The 23,050-nt window shown below is 34.8% G+C and overlaps 1 protein-coding gene across 11 annotated transcripts in view; it reads left to right on the top strand.

Moving 5' to 3' along the window:
* LOC149182516 (protein VERNALIZATION 1-like) overlaps positions 1–23,050 on the top strand; it is a 96,800-nt gene that overhangs the window by 64,186 nt on the left and 9,564 nt on the right. For 6 of the 11 annotated variants that reach the window (XM_089418573.1, XM_089418571.1, XM_089418570.1 and 3 more), the window contains exon 2: positions 14,450–14,534. In XM_089418573.1, coding sequence (XP_089274699.1) covers positions 14,450–14,534 — 85 coding nt within the window. The remainder of the gene's footprint in view (positions 1–14,449; positions 14,535–23,050) is intronic. The other 5 variants (XM_089418574.1, XM_089418572.1, XM_089418568.1 and 2 more) reach the window with 1 other exon arrangement.

The following is a 23,050-nucleotide window of genomic DNA, read 5'->3' on the forward strand; positions in this document are numbered from 1 at the left end:
TCTTTAGCTCAGATCCAGTTCTGCACCATAACCCAATCACAGAATTCCAGATCTAGCACTTTATCAGATATTCAATAATTCAGATGATGCTTTGCCAAATGTTCTCCTTTCTCTTTTATAGTCTTAGGCCTTTCACAATACCACAGTCCAAAACCATAATAATACAATACCACAGACCCAATACTTGGGATCAACACTTTTGGATGCAATACCATGGACCAAAACCATATGATCAAAAACTGTTGGACTAATACCATGAACCAATCATGAAAGTGCGTGAACTTTTCTCTTGCATGAAGGGAACTTTTCTGTGAACTTTTCTCTACATGAAAGAAACTTTTCTTTGCATGAAAGTGCGTGAAATTTTCTCTACATGAAAAAAACTTTTCTCTGCATGAAAGTGTGTGAACTTTTCTCTACATGAAAGAAACTTTTATCTTCATGAAAGTGCGTGAAATTTTCTCTACATGAAAGAAAATTTTATCTTCATGAAAGTGCGTGAACTTTTCTCTACATGAAAGAAACTTTTATCTTCATGAAAGTCCGTGAACTTGAAAATAACTTTGCTGCACTATAATTTATCATCTGTGTGATTTGCCATCAAGGACAACACTTGTCTCATAATTCCAACAATCTCCCCATTTGGACTTGATGGCAAAGCTAACCTGAGAACTGTCATCTGATTCCTTTGAGTTGTCCGACATCCCATGCATTCTGTCACATCTGATATCTCTTCCGTAGATTCATCTAGATATATATAAGTGAGTTGATCTTCTACGAGTTGGTTGGCATCAAGTATAACACATGCATCATAATGCCAACAATCTCCCCCTTTGGACTTGATGGCAACAATACCAAATCACTCTCCCCCTTTGACATCAAGGGAAAAGGGCGGACAAGATATTCTCTTCCTTTGCTTTCCATACTCCCCCTGAGTACCTGCTGAAATCTCTGAATGAGCTCCCCCTTTGTATATGCCATGGTGCACCAATCTATCCATGCTCTTTCTGAGAATATGTTGAAATCTTTGCTCTGCTGAAATATATTGTTCATGCTCCCCCTGACTGTAAGCAAGGTCTGCAAAATGATGTTCTACAAGAAGAACATGATTCTATACATCATAAATGACCTTCCTATCACCAAACACTCATGCATACATCTATCTCCCATCACAATGCTGATATACCAAAAGTTTACATATGATAACATAAGAGAATAACATCATTCATTCCAGGCATAGTGGGGAAACCAGCATAGGCCATTACATGACCTGAAGATATCTCATAAAATGACTACAATAGTTAGAGACACACTATTACATCATGAAGAAGTACCAACTCCCATAATTGTCCTCAATTGAATTCCTCTTCTAGATGAAACTCTATTTGAAGAAGAGGGGGAATTTTCTTTCCCCTTGAATCCTTAGAAACTCCCAAGCCCCTTACTTTGTTAATTTTATAGATGAAAGGTATGAAAGAGGATGAGGTAAGGATGAATCCAATGAAAGTTGGTAGAAAAGTGAATAGGGAAATTTGTAGTACCAAGATAAAAATAGACATGGAGCTTTGAACAAAATCCACCCTGCAAATATCTTTTAAGGGTTAGCCAAGGATGATAGGACAGGGAAGTGATCCCAATCTAGTTGAAGGAGGAACCCAAAAAATTACCAATAAATTATGAAATAGTCCTTTGGAAATGGAGAGGGTTAGGGAGCATTGAAAACTTATTAGAAGTTTGAATTTTATTGATGAAAGAGAAGACCCTAATTATTCTCCTCCAAGAGAAAAGGCTGGCATAAATGAATCCCTCCAGAAGAGTAATACAATATGGAGAACAAGTCATGCTTCGATGATATGATTCTATGGGGCATTGAGAGGATTATGTGCTCTATGGTTAGGTGTAGTCTTCAAATTAATTTCATAGGAGTCGACACATATTCCCAATAATAAGTTATGTGTTATTAATATTATAAATGTTTAAGGTCCTATATCTCATAGGAAAACTCTTAATGTTGGAATTATTTAATCAATAATGAGACCTCACGGTTTAGAAGGGAATGCATTATCAATGGGGATTCCAATGTCACCATTCATCCCTAAGGGAGAAAAGTGTGGAGACTTTTTCAGGATTCCTTTATGTGAACTTTAAAGATCTTTTGACTTCTCGTGAACTAATTGATGATCATTCGAAGCATGGACAATACATCTGTAATAGTTAGAGAATTGGGCCTAGTTACATTGTTGCTAGGATAGACATATTTTTTATGACTAGAAACTACTTGAATATAGACTTTCCTTCTCTTTGGATATATTGCTATGGGAGGGTTTCAAATTATAGGGTGACCAAACTCTTTCTCAATCCTCATTAAGATTATGGTCCCTTCCCCCTGCATTTTATCCCTCAAGGGATGAGATCATAGGGAGTATGTGATGTAGTCTCCTAGGGATGGAGAATATGGGTCTTCGGATTCCTTGTCTTCATTTAAGAACAAAAGACCAAAGTTGTAAAGAACAACATTAAAGGCTTGGGTCAAGGAATATAAAAAAAATAGAATTGTGGGAGTATGTCTCGAGCAACAACATCTACAGATTCATCACAAAAGATTGGAGAATGAACATATTGTAGATGACATCTTATTAGAAGAAACTTAGGGGTTTAGCTTGCTCCAAAAGACTCTATAGGATGAAGAACTATGGTGATTAAAATTAGAGGCCTTTCACCAATTTTTATAAGAACCTTCTAATTAGATAGTAAAAAAGGGAGGATAGTTGGCTTATATCTCTACATTCCTTCAAAATAATATAATTAGTTGTTGCATTTTCCATTTATAGGGGAATATTTTTGGCAAGTAATTTTCTCAAAGGAATTGGATGAGCCCTTTACTCAAGCAATTTCTTAGCAGACTTTTATCATTTTTGTTGACATATAATAAAGTATATATTTATATATGGATTATGTTTTTATCTATCAAGAGATGTTAGGAGGATTAAGTCCTTCATTGCTCTCATTCCAAAAGAGTTCAACCCTTTCTCTTTTTCTAGATTTGTTCATCTGTAAAATAAAATTATTTCTAAAATCATTGTATGTTTCCTCAAGCCCTTTCTTTCTAATATCATCTTAGAACACCAAAATTGTAGATAATAGATAATATTAGTTTAGTTCAAGAGATCTAAACAAGGAAAGGGAATTATTATAAAGTTGTACATAGGAAATGCCTTTGATGGAGTAAACAATCAATTCCTTCTTCATGTTATCATGAGGCAGTTTGGATTTCATGATTTTTCATAAGTTGGATTGTAGCTTGCATATCACGCCCATAGATTCTTCTTCTCATTAACGAGAGGAGTAAACAATCAATTCCTTTTTCATGTTATGAGGCTGTTTGGATTTTATGATTTTTCATAAGTTGGACTGTAGCTTGCATATCACACCCATAGATTCTTCTTCTCGTTAATGGGAGGCCTGCTGGCATTTTCTAAAGAATCTTTTCCCTTATCTATTTATCTCAGTCCCGTCCTGGTTTTGGGAATAATTCTTAATTAGTTATCTAAATCGCTGACAAATTAGTCAACAAATTTTGTGTTTTGTGCAAAAATAAGGCAGCAAATTGTTAGGGTGGTCAGTGCTGGAAATTAGCTGTAGTTCCAGTAGATTTGTTTCAGAGTCGATTGATAATCATTTTAGTAATAATTTTACTATAAAAGAATGTAGTTAATGGTTCAATTAATATATGAGATTTACAGTAGTCTTTACCTCACACATTAACTGTGTTTTATTTGTTTTATATATTTATTTGTCTTCATAGTTATGTTGGCTTATCAGTTGGCATAAATAAGTCATTTCATATTCTAAAATTGGTATCAGAGCAGGTAAAATTGTTTTGGGTAAAATTATTATTGTTGGAATTTCGCCAAAGTTATTCATGCCAAATTCTAACGAGACGCTAGCTCCAGAATTTGATGGGAACGATTATGATAATTTGTGCATTAAGATGCCAACCTTTTTGATTGGAAAAGATTTGTGGGAGATTGTTGAATCAGGATATGAGGATCCAACTGATTGGAATGCCCTTATAGCCAATGAAAGAACAACAGGAAAGGAAGAAAGGAAGAAGAATGCTCAACCTTTGTTTCACATTCAGATAGCTCTTGATAAGAGCTTATTTCCAAGAATATCAGGAGCAAAAACTACAAAAGATCCCTAGGAGAGTCTACAAGAAGCTTACCAGGGTAGTGATCAAGTTAAGGTGGTCAAGCTTCAGACATTGAAGTGAGAGTTTGAGAATTTGAAGATGCAAGAAGTTGAAAGTGTGAGTGACTATTGTGTGAGAGTCAAAGATGTGGTCAATAAAATGGCTACACTTGGAGAAACTATAAGTAATGAAGTTTTAATTAAAAAAGTGTTGAGATCTTTAACACATAGATGGAATCATGTTTCCATAATCATGGAAGAAAGTAAGGATTTGAAAAAACTACAGTTTGATCAATTGGTTGGATATTTGATGTCTCATGAAGAAAGATTGAAGGAAACTTTTTAAGGTGTAGAAAAAGCTTATTCCTCTAGATTACAAATTACAAAGAATGAAGATGCAAGCAACAGCAGTGCCAAAATCAATCAAGGTCAAGGTAAATGTCAAAGCCAAAATTCTTCAAGAGGTAGAGGAAGAAGTAGTTTCAGAGGAAAAGGTAGAGGTAGATTTGATAAGAGAAATGTTCAATGTTATTATTGTAACAGGTATGGCCACTTTGAAAGAGAATGCAGATTGAAAGAAGATAAAAATGATAATTATGCTCAAGAAAGTGGTGAGTATCCTCGAGATCACTTATTTTTATCTTATGCCAAAAGTGAAAATACTAGTAAAGATGTTTGGTACCTAGACTCTGGATGCCCTAACCATATGACAGGGAATGAGAAGTTGTTTTCAGCAAAGGATGGAAGTTTCAAATCCATGATCCAGCTTGGTGATGATAAATCATTAGAGGTTGCTCCCAAAGGAGCTATGGAGATCCAAACAAAAGAAGGTATAAAGAGTATTCATGACATTTATTATACTACACAATTGAAGCATAATTTGTTGAGCATTGGGCAACTATGTGAGAAAAATTATAAAGTAGTCTTTGAAAATAAGACATATACTATCTATGATAACAATAAGGGAAATAGGGTGGTTATTGTTGTGCCTATGACAATAAATAGGATGTTTCCCTTGAGGTTTGATGAACATAACAACAATCTTGCAAATATGGCTCATGAAGATTCCAGTTGGTTATGGCATCTCAGGTATGGGCATTTAAATTTTCACGTTTGAAGTTTCTAACCTCAGATGCATTAGTTTCTGGTTTTCCCAAGGTAGAAGAGCATAAGGAGGTTTGTGAAGGATGTGCTAAAGGAAAGCATGCAAGGGAAAGGTTTCCAAAGGGAATTGCATGGAGGGCTCATCACCCACTTCAGCGTGTTCATTCAGACATATGTGGTTCTATGCAGACTAAGAGTTTGGGTAAGTCATCATATTTCATCACTTTTATTGATGATTACTCACGAAATTGTTGGGTATAATTTTTGAAGGCCAAAAGTGAAGCCCTGGATACATTCAAGAAGTTCAAAGCCCTTGTAGAAAATGACAGAAGGTGCAAGATCAAATGTTTGCAGACTGACCATGGAGGAGAATTCTTCTCAAAAGCTTTCCAGATTTATTGTGATACGAATGGCATCAGGAGGTAGCATACTACAACATACACACCCAAACAAAATGGCATAGCTGAAAGAAAAAATTGTACCATTATTGAAGTGACAAGATGCATGTTACAAACTAAGGGATTGAGCAACTCTTATTAGGGAGATGCAGTTGCTACAACAATGTACATCCCCAACCATAGCCCCACCAGTGCACTGGAAAAGATGACTCCTTATGAAGCTTGCTAAGGCCTAATGTGAATCATTTCAAAGTTTTTGGTTGTTTGGCTTATGTGCATGTACCTGATCAGAATAGAAGAAAGTTAGATGCAAAGAGTGAGTTATGTATTTTTATTGGGTATAGTGAGACAAGCAAGGCTTATAAATTGTATAATACTCTAAATAACAAGCTTATTATTTCAAGAGATGTAATTTTTGATGAAGGGGGAGTTTATGGTCATCAAAGAGGCCATGTTGAGAAGACAAAATCTGTTTTGAATGATGATATAGTTGGTGATAATGATAATGAGCAGCCAACTAATGTTTCTGTAACTAGTGGCTTAACTCCACCAGGTAACCCTTCATCAATTTCTTCAACATCAAGTTCAAGTCCAACTTCTTCTCCAAGTTCTACAAGGAAGGTGAGAATATTGAGTGATATTTATGAGAGGAGTGCAAATCAAGCATATGAAGAAAGCCCAATAGGTGAGATAGTCAATTTTGCTTTATTAGCCAAGGCTGATTTTGAACCATCATGTTTTGAAGATGCATGTACTAATAAGGTTTGGATGCAAGCCATGAAAGAAGAGATGGATTCCATTCAAGGGAATGACACTTGGAAGTTGACAAAGCTTCCACATGACAAGAAAAAGGTTGGCACCACATGGGTATATAAGACTAAATTTAACACTTTTGGGAGTGTTGAAAGACACAAAGCAAGATTAGTTGCTAAAGGATTCACACACAAGTATGGAATTGATTATGAAGAGACATTTGCACCAGTAGCAAGACAGGAGACCATTAGAATGTTGATTTCATTAGCAGCTCAGAAAAAATGGAGCATACATCATATGGACGTGAAAAGTGCCTTCTTGAATGGGTACTTAGAAGAGGAAGTATATGTGGAGTAGCCACAAGGTTTTGAAGTGCAAGGAAAAGAGAATAATGTCTACAAGTTGAAGAATGCTTTGTATGGCCTCAATAAAGTGCCAAGAGCATGGTATGCTAGGATTGATGGACACTTTCATGAAAATGGCTTCTAGAGAAGTAAGAGTGATCGTACCCTTTACTACAAACAAGAAGGTATTGATATTCTAATCATAAGTTTGTATGTTGATGATTTATTGTATATGGGTAGTAGTTCTAAAATGAATAATAAATTCAAAGTTGCTATGATGAATGAATTTGAGATGAAAGATCTAGGCATCATGAAATATTTTCTAGGAATGGAAGTTTATCAAAGTAAGGATGAGATTTTCATTTCTTAGACAAAGTATGTACACGATATGTCAAATAAATTTGATATGCTTGATTGCAATCCATCCCCTACTCCAAGTGCTCATGGAGAGGTGTTATGTAGAGATGATGGTGCTCATTTAGTTGATGATAAAACTTATAGAAGTATTGTGGGGAGATTGATATTTAGTTTCACTTGTTTCAAGGTATATGACAAATCCATCTGAAATACATATGAAGGCAGCCAAAAGGATTTTAAGGTATGTGAAAGTCATTCTAAATTGTGGTATTCATTACTACTCTTCTCAAAAGTTCAATCTTGTTGGATTTAGTGATTCAGATTGGAGATAATTTAAATATCTAGTTACGCCTATTTCTCTCAAACCCTTTCATCATTAGTGCTGGGAATCTTTTTTATTGAAGTTCCAGATGAAATATCCTCAATGTGGAGCTGCTCTCTGGCTATACCGAGTATGGAGAGTAATCATCATCAACGGCGTGCTCTCAAATTTCCCAGTTTTCAGCTTTTCTGGGACCTATAAGGCTGATATCCCAAATGGCTCAGGAGTTTCATAAATTCTTATGGCAAGGAGGGAAGTCGGGTACGAAAAAATTCCATCAAGCGAAGTTGGTAGTGGTAAAATATGTTCGACTGTTTGTAACGGAAAATGTGTACTTGGACGAGCTGGCTTTTCCATGGGAGGTCGCTTTGAGCGATTAAGGACGGCGATTTTATTTTTATTGTTGATCCGGACAAACAGTGTGTAACCCTAGGTTTTCAGTAGAGCCGCTGACATGCGATGAACGAAGCAACCGGACCGTTACGATTATAATATAAATCTAGTTCCGGGGCTACGACTAACACTGAAAATAGAGATACCTACCTCTTATCCTGTGTTGAAGGCAGCCAAAATGGGAAAGAAGATAGTGGAGCTGAAACGCGTTCAGAACCCTACCAGCCGTCATTCTACTTTCTACAAACGCAAGGGTCTAAATGTTTAAAGTTTATTTGTAATTTGTGAGCACTTTAACATCCGGAAAGGGGCTAAATTCAGTCTGATGTATTTACAGAGCTTTAGGTTTTTCTCAGCTTTGGTAGTCATAGGAAAAAAACGAATATTTAGAATCAAGAGATAAAATAAATGTATGTTAAAACTGAGAAGTATATGCTGAAAAAATAAAGTGTCGTGAAACCTTTTTGGCGACCTAAAAATTGAGGCTAACATTTATTGCTCCTCACTGAAATCAGATGCTGAAATTTCCGCCAACGGCATGCTTGAATCTCTGTGGGAGATGCTTGAAAGTTCGCTGATTATTCGTTTTTATAAGCAAATCGCTTTCCTCTTGAAAGTCATTAGTTTTGGAAACCGCCGAATGTTTGCTTCTTTGTCTTATCATTTCTTACTGCAACTTGTTACAATATAACATTTATTGCGTACTGCCAATAACTATTGGTATTACATATTGCAAACGTCCAGTTTCTCGTCTTTGATATCGCTATACCTGGAGGTTGCAGCTGATAATCTCTGGGCAATTTTAAAGTTAGAATTCGTATGCAGGAGTGGGTTAAGAGAATAAGTATTCCGTTGTATAGCTTGGATTAAGAGGCCGTTTCACTTTGTGATGTTGGTAGCGTTTTACTTCTTTTATTTCGTCCAGGATGAAGAATGTAATTCTCTAATGGAATCTGTAAAAGATGAGGTATTAGTCCACAATTCTTTTATGGCAATGGATCGGGGAAGACATCGGAGGGATGGAGATCATATACCATAATTAATCATTTCTGGCCAACCAGCACAAAGGGTGATCCTAGTTATCTGAACTGAAAAGAGTGAAGTCGATGAGTTACCCAAGATTTTTACCCTGAAATGTGTGATGAACTATGTCTTTAAATGTTTCATGATTTAGGTTATGGTTTGCAGAAATAATCTGAGAAATCGCGTTAAGCACGGTAGGAGAACATACGTATGCATACGATTTATGGTTCATGTTCGAATAGCTCTGTCGGTTTGGTAAATCTGCTGCAATAGGGTTAGATTATAATTGGTTGAATAAGAGGGTGTAAAGTTCAAGAAAATGAATATTCACTATAAGAAATTCAGCCACTGAAATGATATAAGAAAACAGAACGTAAAGTTGGTTGAGTAGTTGTTATATATTAGCATTTTAAATTAATTCTTAAGGGTTATTATTAACGCATATAATTAGCTTTAATCATCTGTACGAAAGATTATTTATTTGTCATGAACAATTCCTACTTATAAAACGAAATTTATATTTAAAATTATTATAATTAATATAAATTAATTAATTATATAATGTTTTGGTTAAAATATAATATTGATTAAATGTATTATAATCATTATATTAACTCATTATTCATTTTTCATACTGACTATCTAAAATGTTTTTTTTTTTTAAATGTGTTATCATTTTTATATGCCAGACATATGTTTCGTTTTCCATTAATTCCACATTAAGAGCAGTAGATAGAATATGCATATATATATATATATAAGTTGTTAGGTAAAAGCATGTTCAATTAATACTAGATTTTATGTGAATTTCATAAAATGTTATATATAAAAATGGAGTTCTATTTTAAATTTTAGTTTTGATGTTTTTTTCCAATGTTTACATTCAAATTTTTAATAAACAATGTATATCTAACTGTATCACCTTGTTCTTAATTTCTTATGTCCCATCTATTCATAATGATTTTTTTTCTTCCTAATTCAACTAGTAGTGCAAGCTGCTTTTGTCCTTGCTTGCACTTAATATGGTTTCCAGTGTGGGGTGGGAAATTTCTACATGGCTTCACTAGATATTTTGGCTCTTAAAGATTTATTGGTGAATAGTCATTGTTGTCCTTGGCCTTGCCCTAACAAATATGTGAAAAAAGTAAATGACGTTTTGTATTTTAATGTGAATGTCGAGCCATTGGGGAATATGGCATTGCGTTATGTGAAATTGAGTTTATTGGGTCATATTTTTATCCTTTAGCTCTCCCCTACTTCATGACTACCTAGGTTGAATATAACGAGTGAAAAGCTAAAGGGAACATTTCTCCTTCATTTTGTGGTAAGGGGTTATTTTCCTTCCTCTTTGAAGAGAAAGAAGATAGAGATCCAATTTTCGTAATGTTCCATATTTCATAGGAACTTAGGGGCTTTGTCTATATAGATGGAACCCTGATGTTTAACCCTGAGGATGACATTCCTTTTGTCCTGTCAATGTGGGTGAAGCTTCCATGTTTCCCTCTCCATCGGTAGAATGATGCAAGCTCTAGAATTATTACAAACAACTAGAAAAGTACACCGATTTGGCCAAGACACATGAGGGAATGCAAGCTTGTGCATGGATTTGTGTAGAGGTTGATTTCGAGAAAGGACTTTCAGAACTAGTGCAAATAAACCTTAACAATTGGTCCTTCTGACAAAAGTTTGATTATGATCATCTTCTATTGAAATGAAAAATGTGCCATGAATGAGGATATTTTGTAGGGTATATCCCTCATATAGATACCTAGAGAAATAAAGAATAAGAGGGAGAAAAATCATAGTAGCCAAAGAAACATAGAGGTAACTAATAAGAAAGTAGTTGGTGGAAACTAATAAGTCACAAGTTACGAAGAAGGCTCTAGTTTCACCAAAAAGCTTATCAATTAGGTTTCATTGTCAATTAGGTTTCATTACATTCGATTTGTTGTCAGTTAGGTGTCATAGACAATTCATTTTTACTTCAGTTCTACTCCATAGGTGTTGAGTTCTACTTTAGTAATTTATTATTGATGTTGACAATGTAATCTATTTAGCCATTTTGAATATTGATAAGAGCAATCTCTGGTCTATTTTTTTTTTCATTGTTTGTTAGTTTTATTCCTAAAAAGATTAAGATTTTTTTATGTCTCGTGTTTATCTTATTTATTTCCACCCAAGAATAAGACATAACAATCTGCTCTAGAGTTTTTATAGTTGTTATCATTTCTACATTCACATTTCCTGGTGGTTTACAATATAAAAATATGGTATGGAAGAGGATATTGTGTTACTGGCCTAGCCACAACTGAGTCATCAAATTTCAGTTTTGATGTCCCAAACATAACCATAGGGAGAGCATCATCGCCCTAGTTGCCGATTGATTGGACCTAGTTGTGAGATTGGATACTGTCTCAAGTGAAAAACTATCCTGGAAGTTGTACCTTCCTATACTTCTCATCCCCTTTAAAATTGGTATCTTTTTCAAAATGCCATAGCCCTGCCACAATTATCTTTTGGGGGCTGAACCATGTTTGGCCATTGGTCCTCTTCCACCATGAATCAACCCAAAAAATTGGAGACAATATTATTATCTATTATTTGGTTGTGTGCACCATTGAGATTAGCTGTCATGATTAGCCAACATCGTTATCTATTGCCATGAGACAGGAGAGTTACAAACATATCAAAGAGAAGATTGTTGAGGCATATTCTTTGCCACTCTAAATTGAGCTTGCATGTGTATCCTGTGTGAGGTTAATGTTGAAGTGCACGAGCTGTTAAACAGGAATGATTGTTGTACATTGTAAAACTTGAGGACATGTGCATTGTATAGTGAACTAGTGAACTATGTTGCATGGAGCTTGCTACATGAAGTGTGTCTAGAAGATTCAGTTTCTATCTAGTGTAATTATGGTATTGTTTTCATCAACTAGTATCGAGTATTGAAGAGTTATGAAAGAGTTGTAACTTGTTGCTTGGTAACCTTCTAAAGTATACGTGGATTAAGTAAATAGGAAAAGCCAAGAGGTTGAGAAAGTAAAAACAAAAAAAGGAGTTGTTTGAAGTCTATCTGAGAAAGTTGGAAGCCAGAAGGCAAAAGAATGTCTTAGCATTAAAATGCATAAAGGAATGTGTATATGACAATATTCTTCCTCTCATTTCAGATGCAAAGACAACAAAGGAGGCTTGGGATATCCTTGAGAGGACTTTTGGAGTAAGGGAGAGTAATCAAGTTGAGGATAGTAGTGTTGTACGAGCTACTGTAACAATGCTTGAAGATGAAAAATAAGGTGGTTCTATAGTAGCAAATTTATAGAAAGTTGAAGAGTTTGATAAATCCCACTTGAATGTGGATGACAATGATGCAGTGTTACCAAGAGGAGTTGATTTTGGCATAGATAAAGCTCCCAGTGGAGCAAGATGTTGTTTGGTGGATCCAATAATTGAAATTTCTGATGTTAACTTTGATGAAGAACAATTAACTAGTGATGAGTGGTTGCATAGATGTAACAAAAACATCTTATTGATATGTTGTTATTTGGCGAGATAAACCAACTTGTGTCTGGGAAGTAAGAGGAGAACAGCATGTTGGCAATAGTGGAGGTTAATAAAGAAGTGGAAAATAAAGATTATGATGCAACAACAGAAGCAGAGAAAGGTATGGGAGAGTCAGAGAAGAAATCGCAAGAGGACAAAACTCTCATTGTATAGTAGAATGAATAGACTCAATATGGTTATGAAGATTTTTTTCATATAAACTTAAAATTTATTTTGAGTGTGTAGAGGTTAGCAAAAACGATGAAGAAACAACAAAATTTGAAGAAGAAATAAAGTTCCTTAAAGCATTGCTTAAAACACCATGTTTTGATGAAGTCTGCATAGAAGTTGCAGCAACTAATGTTGAAGACAACATGGATGATGTAGAAAATGAAAATGTAAATTAAATTTTCATGTATTGGAGTCCTCAAAATATAAAAATTTTACTAGCGATTTATGTTGCATCAAATTGATAATCAAAATATTGAAGATAAATATCAAATTATACAAGATAACATGTGGCAACAATCCACATACAAGTAGATTTTTGAAGAAGTAGAAGACATCTATGGATAGGTTAAAAGGATTTTCTATTTTTTTGTGATAAACAGAGATTTAATGATGGAAGAGCTGTAACAACAAATGAAGAAACTCAAAATTTCAAAGAGCTGCAACAACAAATGAAGAAACTCAAAATTTGGAGGCTGCAGAAAAAAAGACAAAGATGAAGCAATTTAGAGGATACATAATTTGGAAAAAAAAGAAAAAGATCCAACATAAAAACTGAAGTGAAAAGCTGATGTGGAAGGTTTCAGTCTTTGTAAGCACTTAGACATAGGCATGTTTAAGTTATATTAATTCATGATTAAGTTGCCGGTCGTAATTAAGGGGAATGTTGGAGATGAGTGTTAGAGATAATTACACAATAATAAATCATTCACTAGCACATCATGTCACACCGCCTCAACTTGCTCAAATTCGAACGGGCAACACTGCCATAACACTTTCAACCTAAAGAAGCAATTAACCTACCGTTTTTTTGTATAAATATGGATATAGATGATCAAGGATAGAAGAGACGAACGATCAGTGTTGTAAGGCACTTGTAGCTGCATAGTGGTAACTCTCCTTGGGCTTTGGTATTTCAATCTTTTATAAAATCATGTCTGGTTTTTTGTTAGCATTGTACTTTCTTTGTCACTGTGTCACGTCTTTCAGAAATCCACAAACCAACAGAACTGTAACGAGACCAGCGGACCTTTTAAGAAACAAAAGTTTCTGATATTCACGGAATCTTCCAACAATATTGTCTTTGTTCTGTAATCCCTAAAGAGGTACTAATTTTTCCTGTCAAGTGTCAATAATAATGCCTTCTCTTACGGATGGTGTCTTCCAAAGGCATTTCCCTTTCAAGAAATAAAAGATTCTGATATTCATGGTATTTTCCAACAGTATTGTCTTTGGTATTTAATCCCTAAAGAAGTACTAATTTTTCCGGTCAAGTGTCAATAATAATGCCTTCTCTTACGGATAGTTTCTTCCAAACGCATTTCCTTTTTGTCTGTAACGTCTAAACAAGTGCTAATTCTTCTTGTGCTGTGTCCACAATAATTGGCCTTCTCCTGAAGTGTCCACGACACCTTGGACCATGTATTCGGTTTTCTTATTTTTATAACACAAAATTTATTACAGTATGAGAACGCTTCCTGTCCTTCTGGATTTTTATCATCTAGTATATCATCAAATTTGGATCTCATCAATTCTATTTTCATTATAACATTATGAGTATGTAAGTTCACTTAAAAGTCTGGCTTTGAATGGCAGTACAGTGAATATTTGTTTTTATATTAGTTCATAAAGGAGAGGCTAAGGTACCGTCCCTAATGTTTTGTTCCAAGTAAATGGATCTTCAAAGTATAAATTGGAATGTTTATTTTTTAGATATGGTTGAAGAGGAAGTTTATATTTCGATGTTTTTTCTTTTTACACTTACAAATTGCTCAAATGTAATTTGGTTTTGTGAGAAGCGTCGCCACAATTCTGGCAAAATACTCGTTACAAACGGAAACAACCACAAACGCGACGCCTTCCTCGCTTCAAAAGACCGAGGTAAGTTCTTCTGTTTACAATCATCGTAGAAAATTGAAATCTTTGTTGTGTAGTATCAAGAAAGAAGCAGTTATAAGAGTGATTACTTTTTGTAAAAAGATATTGCATTGTTAACAAATAAAGAGCGAATGGTATTGACGCTTATGCTACCCATGTGCTTCTTCATGAATTCTAATTCCAATCAGGATCTTACATATTTTACTTCGTTGCTTTTGTTGCTAAATTTATGTGTCGCTAATATGAATTAATAGATATTAAAGTTTAGGCAATAAGAAATAATGGTAAGAATTAAATCATCAACACAATAAGCACTGAGAAACAAATAAAAATAAAATAAATAATATGTTAGGAAAATATGTCGTTTTCTGTTCCGCTAAACCATCGAAGAAGCATTAGATTATATTTTTCGTTTTTCCAAATGTCTCTACCAGAAGCATAATCTTACGGCTCTCCCAATCCCAGCAATATCATGTTTATCCCTGATTTAAGTTTGCATGGAAATTAAATAAGCTAAATTATAATATATATATATATATATATATATATATATATATATATATATATAATTTAAAAAGTTTAGTAAAGGTGGGGAATTTAACCAGTAATTTAATATCTAATTACTCTTTAACAACATACCCGATGTCCAATAACAACACTTAAAAATATAAAAATATATGGAATTGAATAAAATATTATACTTCGAATTTTTATGTGATAAAATAAAACCACTACTAGTAAAAATTACTCAGTCCATATTTCAGCTTTACAAATATAAGAGCATGACAATGTCATGGATATATACATAAAAAATTCATGTATATGAAATTTCATATTTTAAAGAAAATACCACTAAAAACTCAAATTGTCACTAAGCAATGCATTTTTTTTTTCTTATAAAGTATCGAATTCTATTATGAGGATCATTTACCTAAGAAAACATCTCCAGTCCACTTCTTAGAGTTATATTAATTCGTTTTTAACCAATTTGATATATTCATCTAAAGTGGGGCCGAAGTAGGATTTTCTGCTTTGGAGATTTGAATTTGACGCAAAGAGTTCCATTATATTTAACTACTTGCACAAGCATATGTCCAAATGCACTATTTTGAAATATCTATGAGTTTGCTCAAAGTATGTCCATGTAGAAAACCAAACATACGACCAAATTTTGAATACAAGTTAGTTTAGAAAATAAATTAGCTTTTACATTGGAGTTTGCCCACTTATGAGGTAAATAAGAACCAGATATTTGCAGAAGGACGTAGACCGACTTATTAAACATTGAAGTGTGGAATGCACAACCATATTTGAAAATGATCTTTCTTTTTATACATTTATTTTTGTAATGACTGTAGTCTCATTGTTTTTTTAATGATTAATGATTATTAAACATTGAAGTATGGAATGTTATTATACAATTTCTTTTAATGACTGTACTTTCATTGTTTTTTAATAATTGTAATTTCATTGTTTGATCCAAAAAAAACTATAAGATTAAAAAAATATAATAATATTAAAAATTATTTTACAAAATTGCAAAGCTCATCTATTTAGCATAACATAAACATTAGGTTGGGAAGTTCATCTATTTTGCATGACATCACTATTATGTTATTTGAGAGTGTAAACAATGTATATAATATGATAAGTTTGTTAGAGACAGACATGGAATTTGATGATAAGAAAGATCAAGACATTAGGATTTGGAAAACATAATAAGCATAATTCTTTGATAGTGCAATCGCGAAAGTGTTGTCGGAAAAACAAGTTGTTGTTCCCTCTTGGTCATGGGATAGATCCCTCAATATCATTTTCATCCAAACTGCCTCACACAATGTTGTTGTTGTAGGGACAGATTAAGTTTTTGCTATTGACAATGACACTATTGGTTGCTTCTTGGAGGCCCATGAAATGGCTCCAGAACCCAAATGAAAAACATATCCTGATGTGCTCTTTTTATGATCGACACTTCGTGCCCAGTCACTGTCGGTGTAAACAATTAGCTTAAAATCATTTGTAGTAGTGTATAAAATACCATACTATTTTGTCCCAATGAGGTACCTTAGAATCCTTTTCGTTGCTTGCCGATGCGTCTCCTTGTGTGTCTCCATGAACCATGACACCATACTCACTGCATAGATTATGTCCAACCTATTGGTGGTCAAATACATCAAGATGCCCACCATACTTTTGTATAATATCAGATTGATATTGTTGCAACAATCTTCTTTTCTCAATTTCAACCCCATGACGGTTGGAGTTGTTGCGGGCTTGTTGTTCTACATTTTAAACCTCTCCAAAATGTCTGTCACATATTTTTCTTGGAAATAAAAATACCATTTTCCATTTGCTTCACTTCTATGCCTAAAAGATATCTTAACAACCCTAAGTCAATAATTTCAAATTCACTTTTCATGACTTCTTTGAAATCAACGATGAGGAAATCATCACTGTCTGTAAAAATTAAATCATTTACATTTAAGACAACAATAAGAAGTTTAACATCACTCTCGTTAATGATGTAGAGAGTAGACTCTCCATCACATTTTTCGAAACCATTATCCAAGAAGTAAGCATCTATCCTACTATACCATGCACACAGTGCTTGCTTTAGCCCATAAAGATATTTCATCAATATATATACCTTGTCTTCTTGGCCTTCTACCTCATAACTAGGTGGTTGCGCAATATACACTTCCTCTTTCAGCACTCCATTCAAGAATGCTGATTTTATCTCCATTTGATACAGTTTCCATCTATGTTGCACTGCAATCGACATGATTGTACACACTGTCTCCATCCTCGCGACTACCGTAAATGTCTCTGCATAATCTCTTCCATATTTCTGCTCTTATTCTTTGACAAATAGCCTCACTTTATGCCTTTCAATATTCCCCTCAATGTTGCTCTTGGTATTATAGATCCACTTCACTCCAATGAATTCTTTCTCTTCCAGAAGGTTCACTAATTCCTATGCATCATTCTTTTCTATTTCTTCTATTTCTTCTTCCATTTCTGCAACCCATTCTTCTTCTTTCACTGCATCCTCAAAATAGAGTGGGTCATCTACATGACAAAATAGTGAAAATAAGCAATTCAAACCAGCGCTACTATCAAATTTATCTTGCTAATAAATTTCATATAAGTTTCTGAATTTTGGTCTTCTTATGCTTGTGGAAGATGGGCTTCACATGTCACTTGGTGTTGCGATTTATGATGTGCTTAGAGGATCACTTGCTTGACTGCATGACGCTTTTCTATTATTTGTTGATGGTGTTACTTGTTGCCTACTTTGTTGCACTTGAATAGGAGTAGAGGGAGTCACTATTGAGGAATTGTTTGTTGTTCAAATCCTCTTTGTCCTCATGTGGTATACATGCTTTCAAATTGACTATCTTCTCTAAACTTCCATCGCATGCTTCCTCTTCTATGAATTGCACATCTTTGCTAATTATGACCTTCTTGGTTGATGGATTATAGAGCTTGTATGCCTTGGATTCATCACTATATCAAAAAAATATGCATTTCTCCCCTTTGTTGTCCAACTTCTTCCTAAAATTATCTAGGACATGTGCATACGCCCCACCTCCAAACACTCTCATGTGAGTGACACCATGGTTTCTTCCACTCCATGCCTCTTTAGGAACTACATTCCTGACACTTTTAGTTGGACACCTATTCATGATATATGTTTCACAAGCGACAAATTCAGCCCAATAATCATTTGGAAAATTTAAGTATGGGGGATTTACGCAGTGCATTATATTAGATATCATTTTTGGGATTCAACTGCGTTAAGTAAGTCATTCAAACGTATGACCATTTCCATGAGAGGTAGTCGTAACTGACTAATTTCTCATGATTTTTGAATAGTTCACTTAGCACTCATTGCATCGGGTGATGCTCACAGGGGTGAAGAAGTGGGATTGAAACTAGTGAAATGTGGAGAACGAATCACATAGCATCAATCATCACTTCCGGGGCTTGCACCCGTAACCAGGACTTCCCAGGAGGTCACCCATCCCAGAACTCCTCTGGCTCAAGCGCGCTTAACTGTGGAGTTTTTCCACAATCAAGCCCACTTAGCTTGCTACCCCATTTGCAAAACTTTAGCAAGTATTGTGCCTCATGAACCATTCAATTAGAGATCCCTTGACTCTTTTTGAATTTAAGTATGGGGGATTTACGCAGTGCATTATATTAGATATCATTTTTGGGATTCAACTGCGTTAAGTAAGTCATTCAAACGTATGACCATTTCCATGAGAGGTAGTCGTAACTGACTAATTTCTCATGATTTTTGAATAGTTCACTTAGCACTCATTGCATCGGGTGATGCTCACAGGGGTGAAGAAGTGGGATTGAAACTAGTGAAATGTGGAGAACGAATCACATAGCATCAATCATCACTTCCGGGCTTGCACCCGGTAACCAGGACTTCCCATACTCCTTGCCATTTCCATAATGGTCCCACTCTTCCTTTCTGCGAGACCATTTTGCTCAGGTGTATACCTTGTTGTAAATTTCTTGTGAATTCCATGCTCCCTGCAAAATCAAAGGAAGTCATTTGAGATGTATTCGCCACCTTTTTCAGTCCTCAAGGCTTTGATGTAGTGTCCACATTGCTTTTCAACAAGGGATTTGTATCAACGGAAGTGCTCAAACACTTCACTTTTCTGTTTTAGGAAGTAGACCCATGTTTTCCTTGTATAATCATCTATGAAAATAAAAAAATAATGGCTGCCACCAATTGATGGTATCTACATTGGTCCACATAAATTTGAATGGATAATCTCCAAAGGTGCCTTTTCCCTTATTGACTTTCCTGCTGGAAATGTCTCTCTATGTTGTTTGCCGAAGATGCATCTTTCACATAGGTTGTCTAGCTTTTCTATGAGTGGTAATCCCTTAACCATGTATTTCTCCAAAGTTGATATGAGCAAATCTCAAATTTCATAACCAATTTTCATCTTTGACTTCTCCTTGAAATTTTACTTGTGTGACAACTGCATTTTTTCTTTCATCCTCTTCTAAATTAATTGACATTTGTGCTTGTGCACCTTCTTCCTTCAAATATGATTTTATATTTAAGGAAAAAATTCTATTGTTTGTCATTTGGACTGTTGCAATCTACTCTCTACTTGGAGGCTTATCCTAAATTGTGCACTCATCATTTTTGAAAAAGACATTGTAGCCCTTTTGCACGAGTTATCCAATGCTTATGAGTTTATGCTTCAATCCAGGGATAAAGTAAACATCTAAAATGTATTTCTTCTCTCCCTTCTTTGTTAGAATATATACTCTTCCTTTTCCCATGATAGAGACTTTGCTATCAGTCCCTAATGTCACTTCAGATTTCACACTTTCATATAAATTGGAAAACATTTCTATGTTCCCTGACATGTCGTTGCTACACATTGAATCTAGAAACCATACATCAATTTGTTTTTCTTGTGATACATTACAAGCTAAAAGCGTGCTATAATGGTTCTGGTTTTCCTTCGTAAAATTTACACTTTGTTTGTTACATATGTCATATTGCTTCTTTCTTCATTCATTTGCATAATGACCATACTTCTTACAATAATGACATTGAACTCGAGTTTTATCATACCTTTGACCTTGTGCTCGATTTTGGCTTGGGCCTTGACTTAGATTATGATTGCTTCCCCTTCCGCTTGAGCTTGAAGCACCACCTCTTCCACCTCTGTGTCGTCTTCTTCCCATTCCTCTAGAATTTGATCTTCCTCTGCCTCTACCTTGACCAAATGAAACTAGTGTCTTGAAGGCACACTCCAATGAGGAACTTGTTGCTTTATTCAGTCTATGTTCATGAGAAATCAGTGATGCATGAAGCCCATCCACTAAAAACTGTGAGAGATATTTTTTCTCTTCTATGGCCACAACAATGGCATCAAGCCTTGTTGGAAGGCTTCTCAAAACTTTCTCAATTATTCTCCTTTCCTCAAGTGTCTCACCATGAGACTGGATTTGAGTAACCAACCCAATTACATGTGTAAAAAATGAGTCTACATTCTCATTCTCTTTCATACAAATTGGCTCCAAATCTCTCCTTAGAATTTGTAGTTTTGTTGTCTTCACTTTTCCCATGCCTTGGAAGGCTGTCTAGAGGGTGTCCCACACTTACTTACACTTTGTTGTTGCTGCAATCCTTGGGAAAATACATTGATGGAATTCTTGAAAGATGTAGAAGAAGGATTTTGCATTCTTCTTCCTATTATCCTTCAACAAATCCCTTTCTGGTTGTGTCAAGGCACTGTATGCTATTGCATCTGCTGGTTCTTGAAAACCATTCTCCACCAAATCTAAAATATCTTGAGAAGAAAAGACAACCTTCATTGTTGTAGCCTGATAGTCATAATTTTTTCCATTAAACTAAGGTATTGGATTATTAGTCAAGGTTGTGCTTGATGCCACCTTTTCTCGCTGTAAAAGAAAAAATTCTCACTATTTTCAAATACGCTATTTTTTTTTTTCCTTCAACACATTTTTTAACTCCCGTAAAAACACTTGTTTTTACAATAACAAAGTTTAACCTGCTCTGATACCATGTTAAAATTTTTACAGGGGTCAGAGGAGTGGAGTCTTCCACTACAAATCAGTTGTGGAGGTCAAATCTCCAGTTGTGGCAAGCAAATCGCAACTCGAAAGAGTCTTAAAAAAAACATAGAAAATTTGACTCATAGAAAACAGAGTAAAGGCTTGGAGCAACACAATAAAAACTATGGATTAAATTTCTAATGCATGAAAATACATTCATATGGGACTACGACTCATTCACCAGAAAAAGAAAAGTTTATGACGATGTAAGCTTCACCAGGGGTTGTAGACTAACACAGTGAAACCTAGTAATTGTCGTTTTCACGTGGCCACCAATATTTGCTCGACGATTTTCTCCTCTCTATTGCACACAGTTACACACTCTAATGAAACTGAAATAAATTTACACATGTATGTTCAAAATACATTTCAACACATAAATTTGTGAGAAAGTTAAAACATTAAGACACACGAGGGGTTGTAGACTAACACAGTAAAACCTAGTAACTTTCGTTTTCACGTGGCCACCAATATTTGCTCCATGATTTTCTCCTCTCTATTGTACATAGTTACACACTCTACTGAAAGACATTTACACATGTATGTTCAAAATACATTTCAACGCATAAATTCAAAACATTAAGACACATGATCGACGATTCTACAAGGTAAGTGATTTTCTGAACTTGCAGAGGTTGCAAACTCCAAGTAAGGGTTATGCAGTAAATGTTGGACGATATATATTTACCAACTCTTTATTAAATATAAATTCTTTCTTCAGTTTTTGGTGTGTGTTGTAGAATGGTCTGATGTACTTCTACTCGAAAGTTTAATCCTTCTTGCACACAAAATCTGCAAACTTCAAAAATTCATCTAACAAGTATGGCTGCTATCAATGTGTTTAACGAGGTGGTTGGGATTAATTTTCCAACATGTGAAATATTTTGAAACTGTACTTTAGAGTTACAAGGTTGTCCTTACATGTGCTAATTTAAATCAAAGGTTCTTCTGTGAACAAAAATAAACTATAGTTTCAAGTAGTACTTGTTTGATTGCGTGACATTGTCCTATTATTTGTTGATGGTGGTACTTGGCCACTACTTTTTTGAATAGGAGTAGTAGGAGTCACCATTGAGGAATTACTTGTTGCATTCAATTCCTCTTTGTCTTCCTATGGTATACATGTTTTGACATTGATTGTCTTCTCCAGACTTCCATCCTATACTTCCTCTTATATGAAATGCACATCTATGTTGATTACAGCCTTCTTGGTTAATGGATTGTAGAGATTATATTACTTGGATTCATCACTATATCTAATAAATATGCATTTCTCCCCCTTTCTATCCAACTTCTTCCTTAATTCATCTGCAACATGTACATAAGCAAAACATCTAAACACTCTCATGTGAGTGACACTATGCTTTCTTCCACTCCATGCCTCTTTAGGAACCATATTATTGACACTTTTGGTTGGACAGGTATTCATGATATGTGTTGCACAAGCGATAGCTTGAGCCTAATAATCATTTGGCAAATGCTTTACCGTCAACATACCCCTTTCCATTTCCATAATAGTCTTATTCTTCCTTTCTGCAACACCATTTTGCTGAGGTGTATACCTTGTTGTAAATTGCTTATGAATTCCATGCTCCCTACAAAAACGTAGGAAGTCATTTGAGATGTATTTACCACCTTTGTCAGTCCTAAAAAATTTGGTGTAGTGTCCACTTTGATTCTCAACAAGACCGAGGTGTATACCTTGTTGTAAATTGCTTATGAATTCCATGGTCCCTACAAAAACGTAGGAAGTCATTTGAGATGTATTTACCACCTTTGTCAATGCTAAAATATTTGATGTAGTGTCCACTTTGATTCTCAACAATAGATTTGTATTGGAGGAAACAATCAAAGACTTCACTTTTCTATTTTACGAGGTAGACCCATGTCTTCCT

This window comes from Pinus tabuliformis, chromosome 3_2 (assembly GCF_031772625.1).
Source record: "Pinus tabuliformis cultivar Carrire ecotype Pingquan chromosome 3_2, CPIR1, whole genome shotgun sequence".
NCBI classification, from domain to species: Eukaryota; Viridiplantae; Streptophyta; class Pinopsida; order Pinales; family Pinaceae; genus Pinus; species Pinus tabuliformis.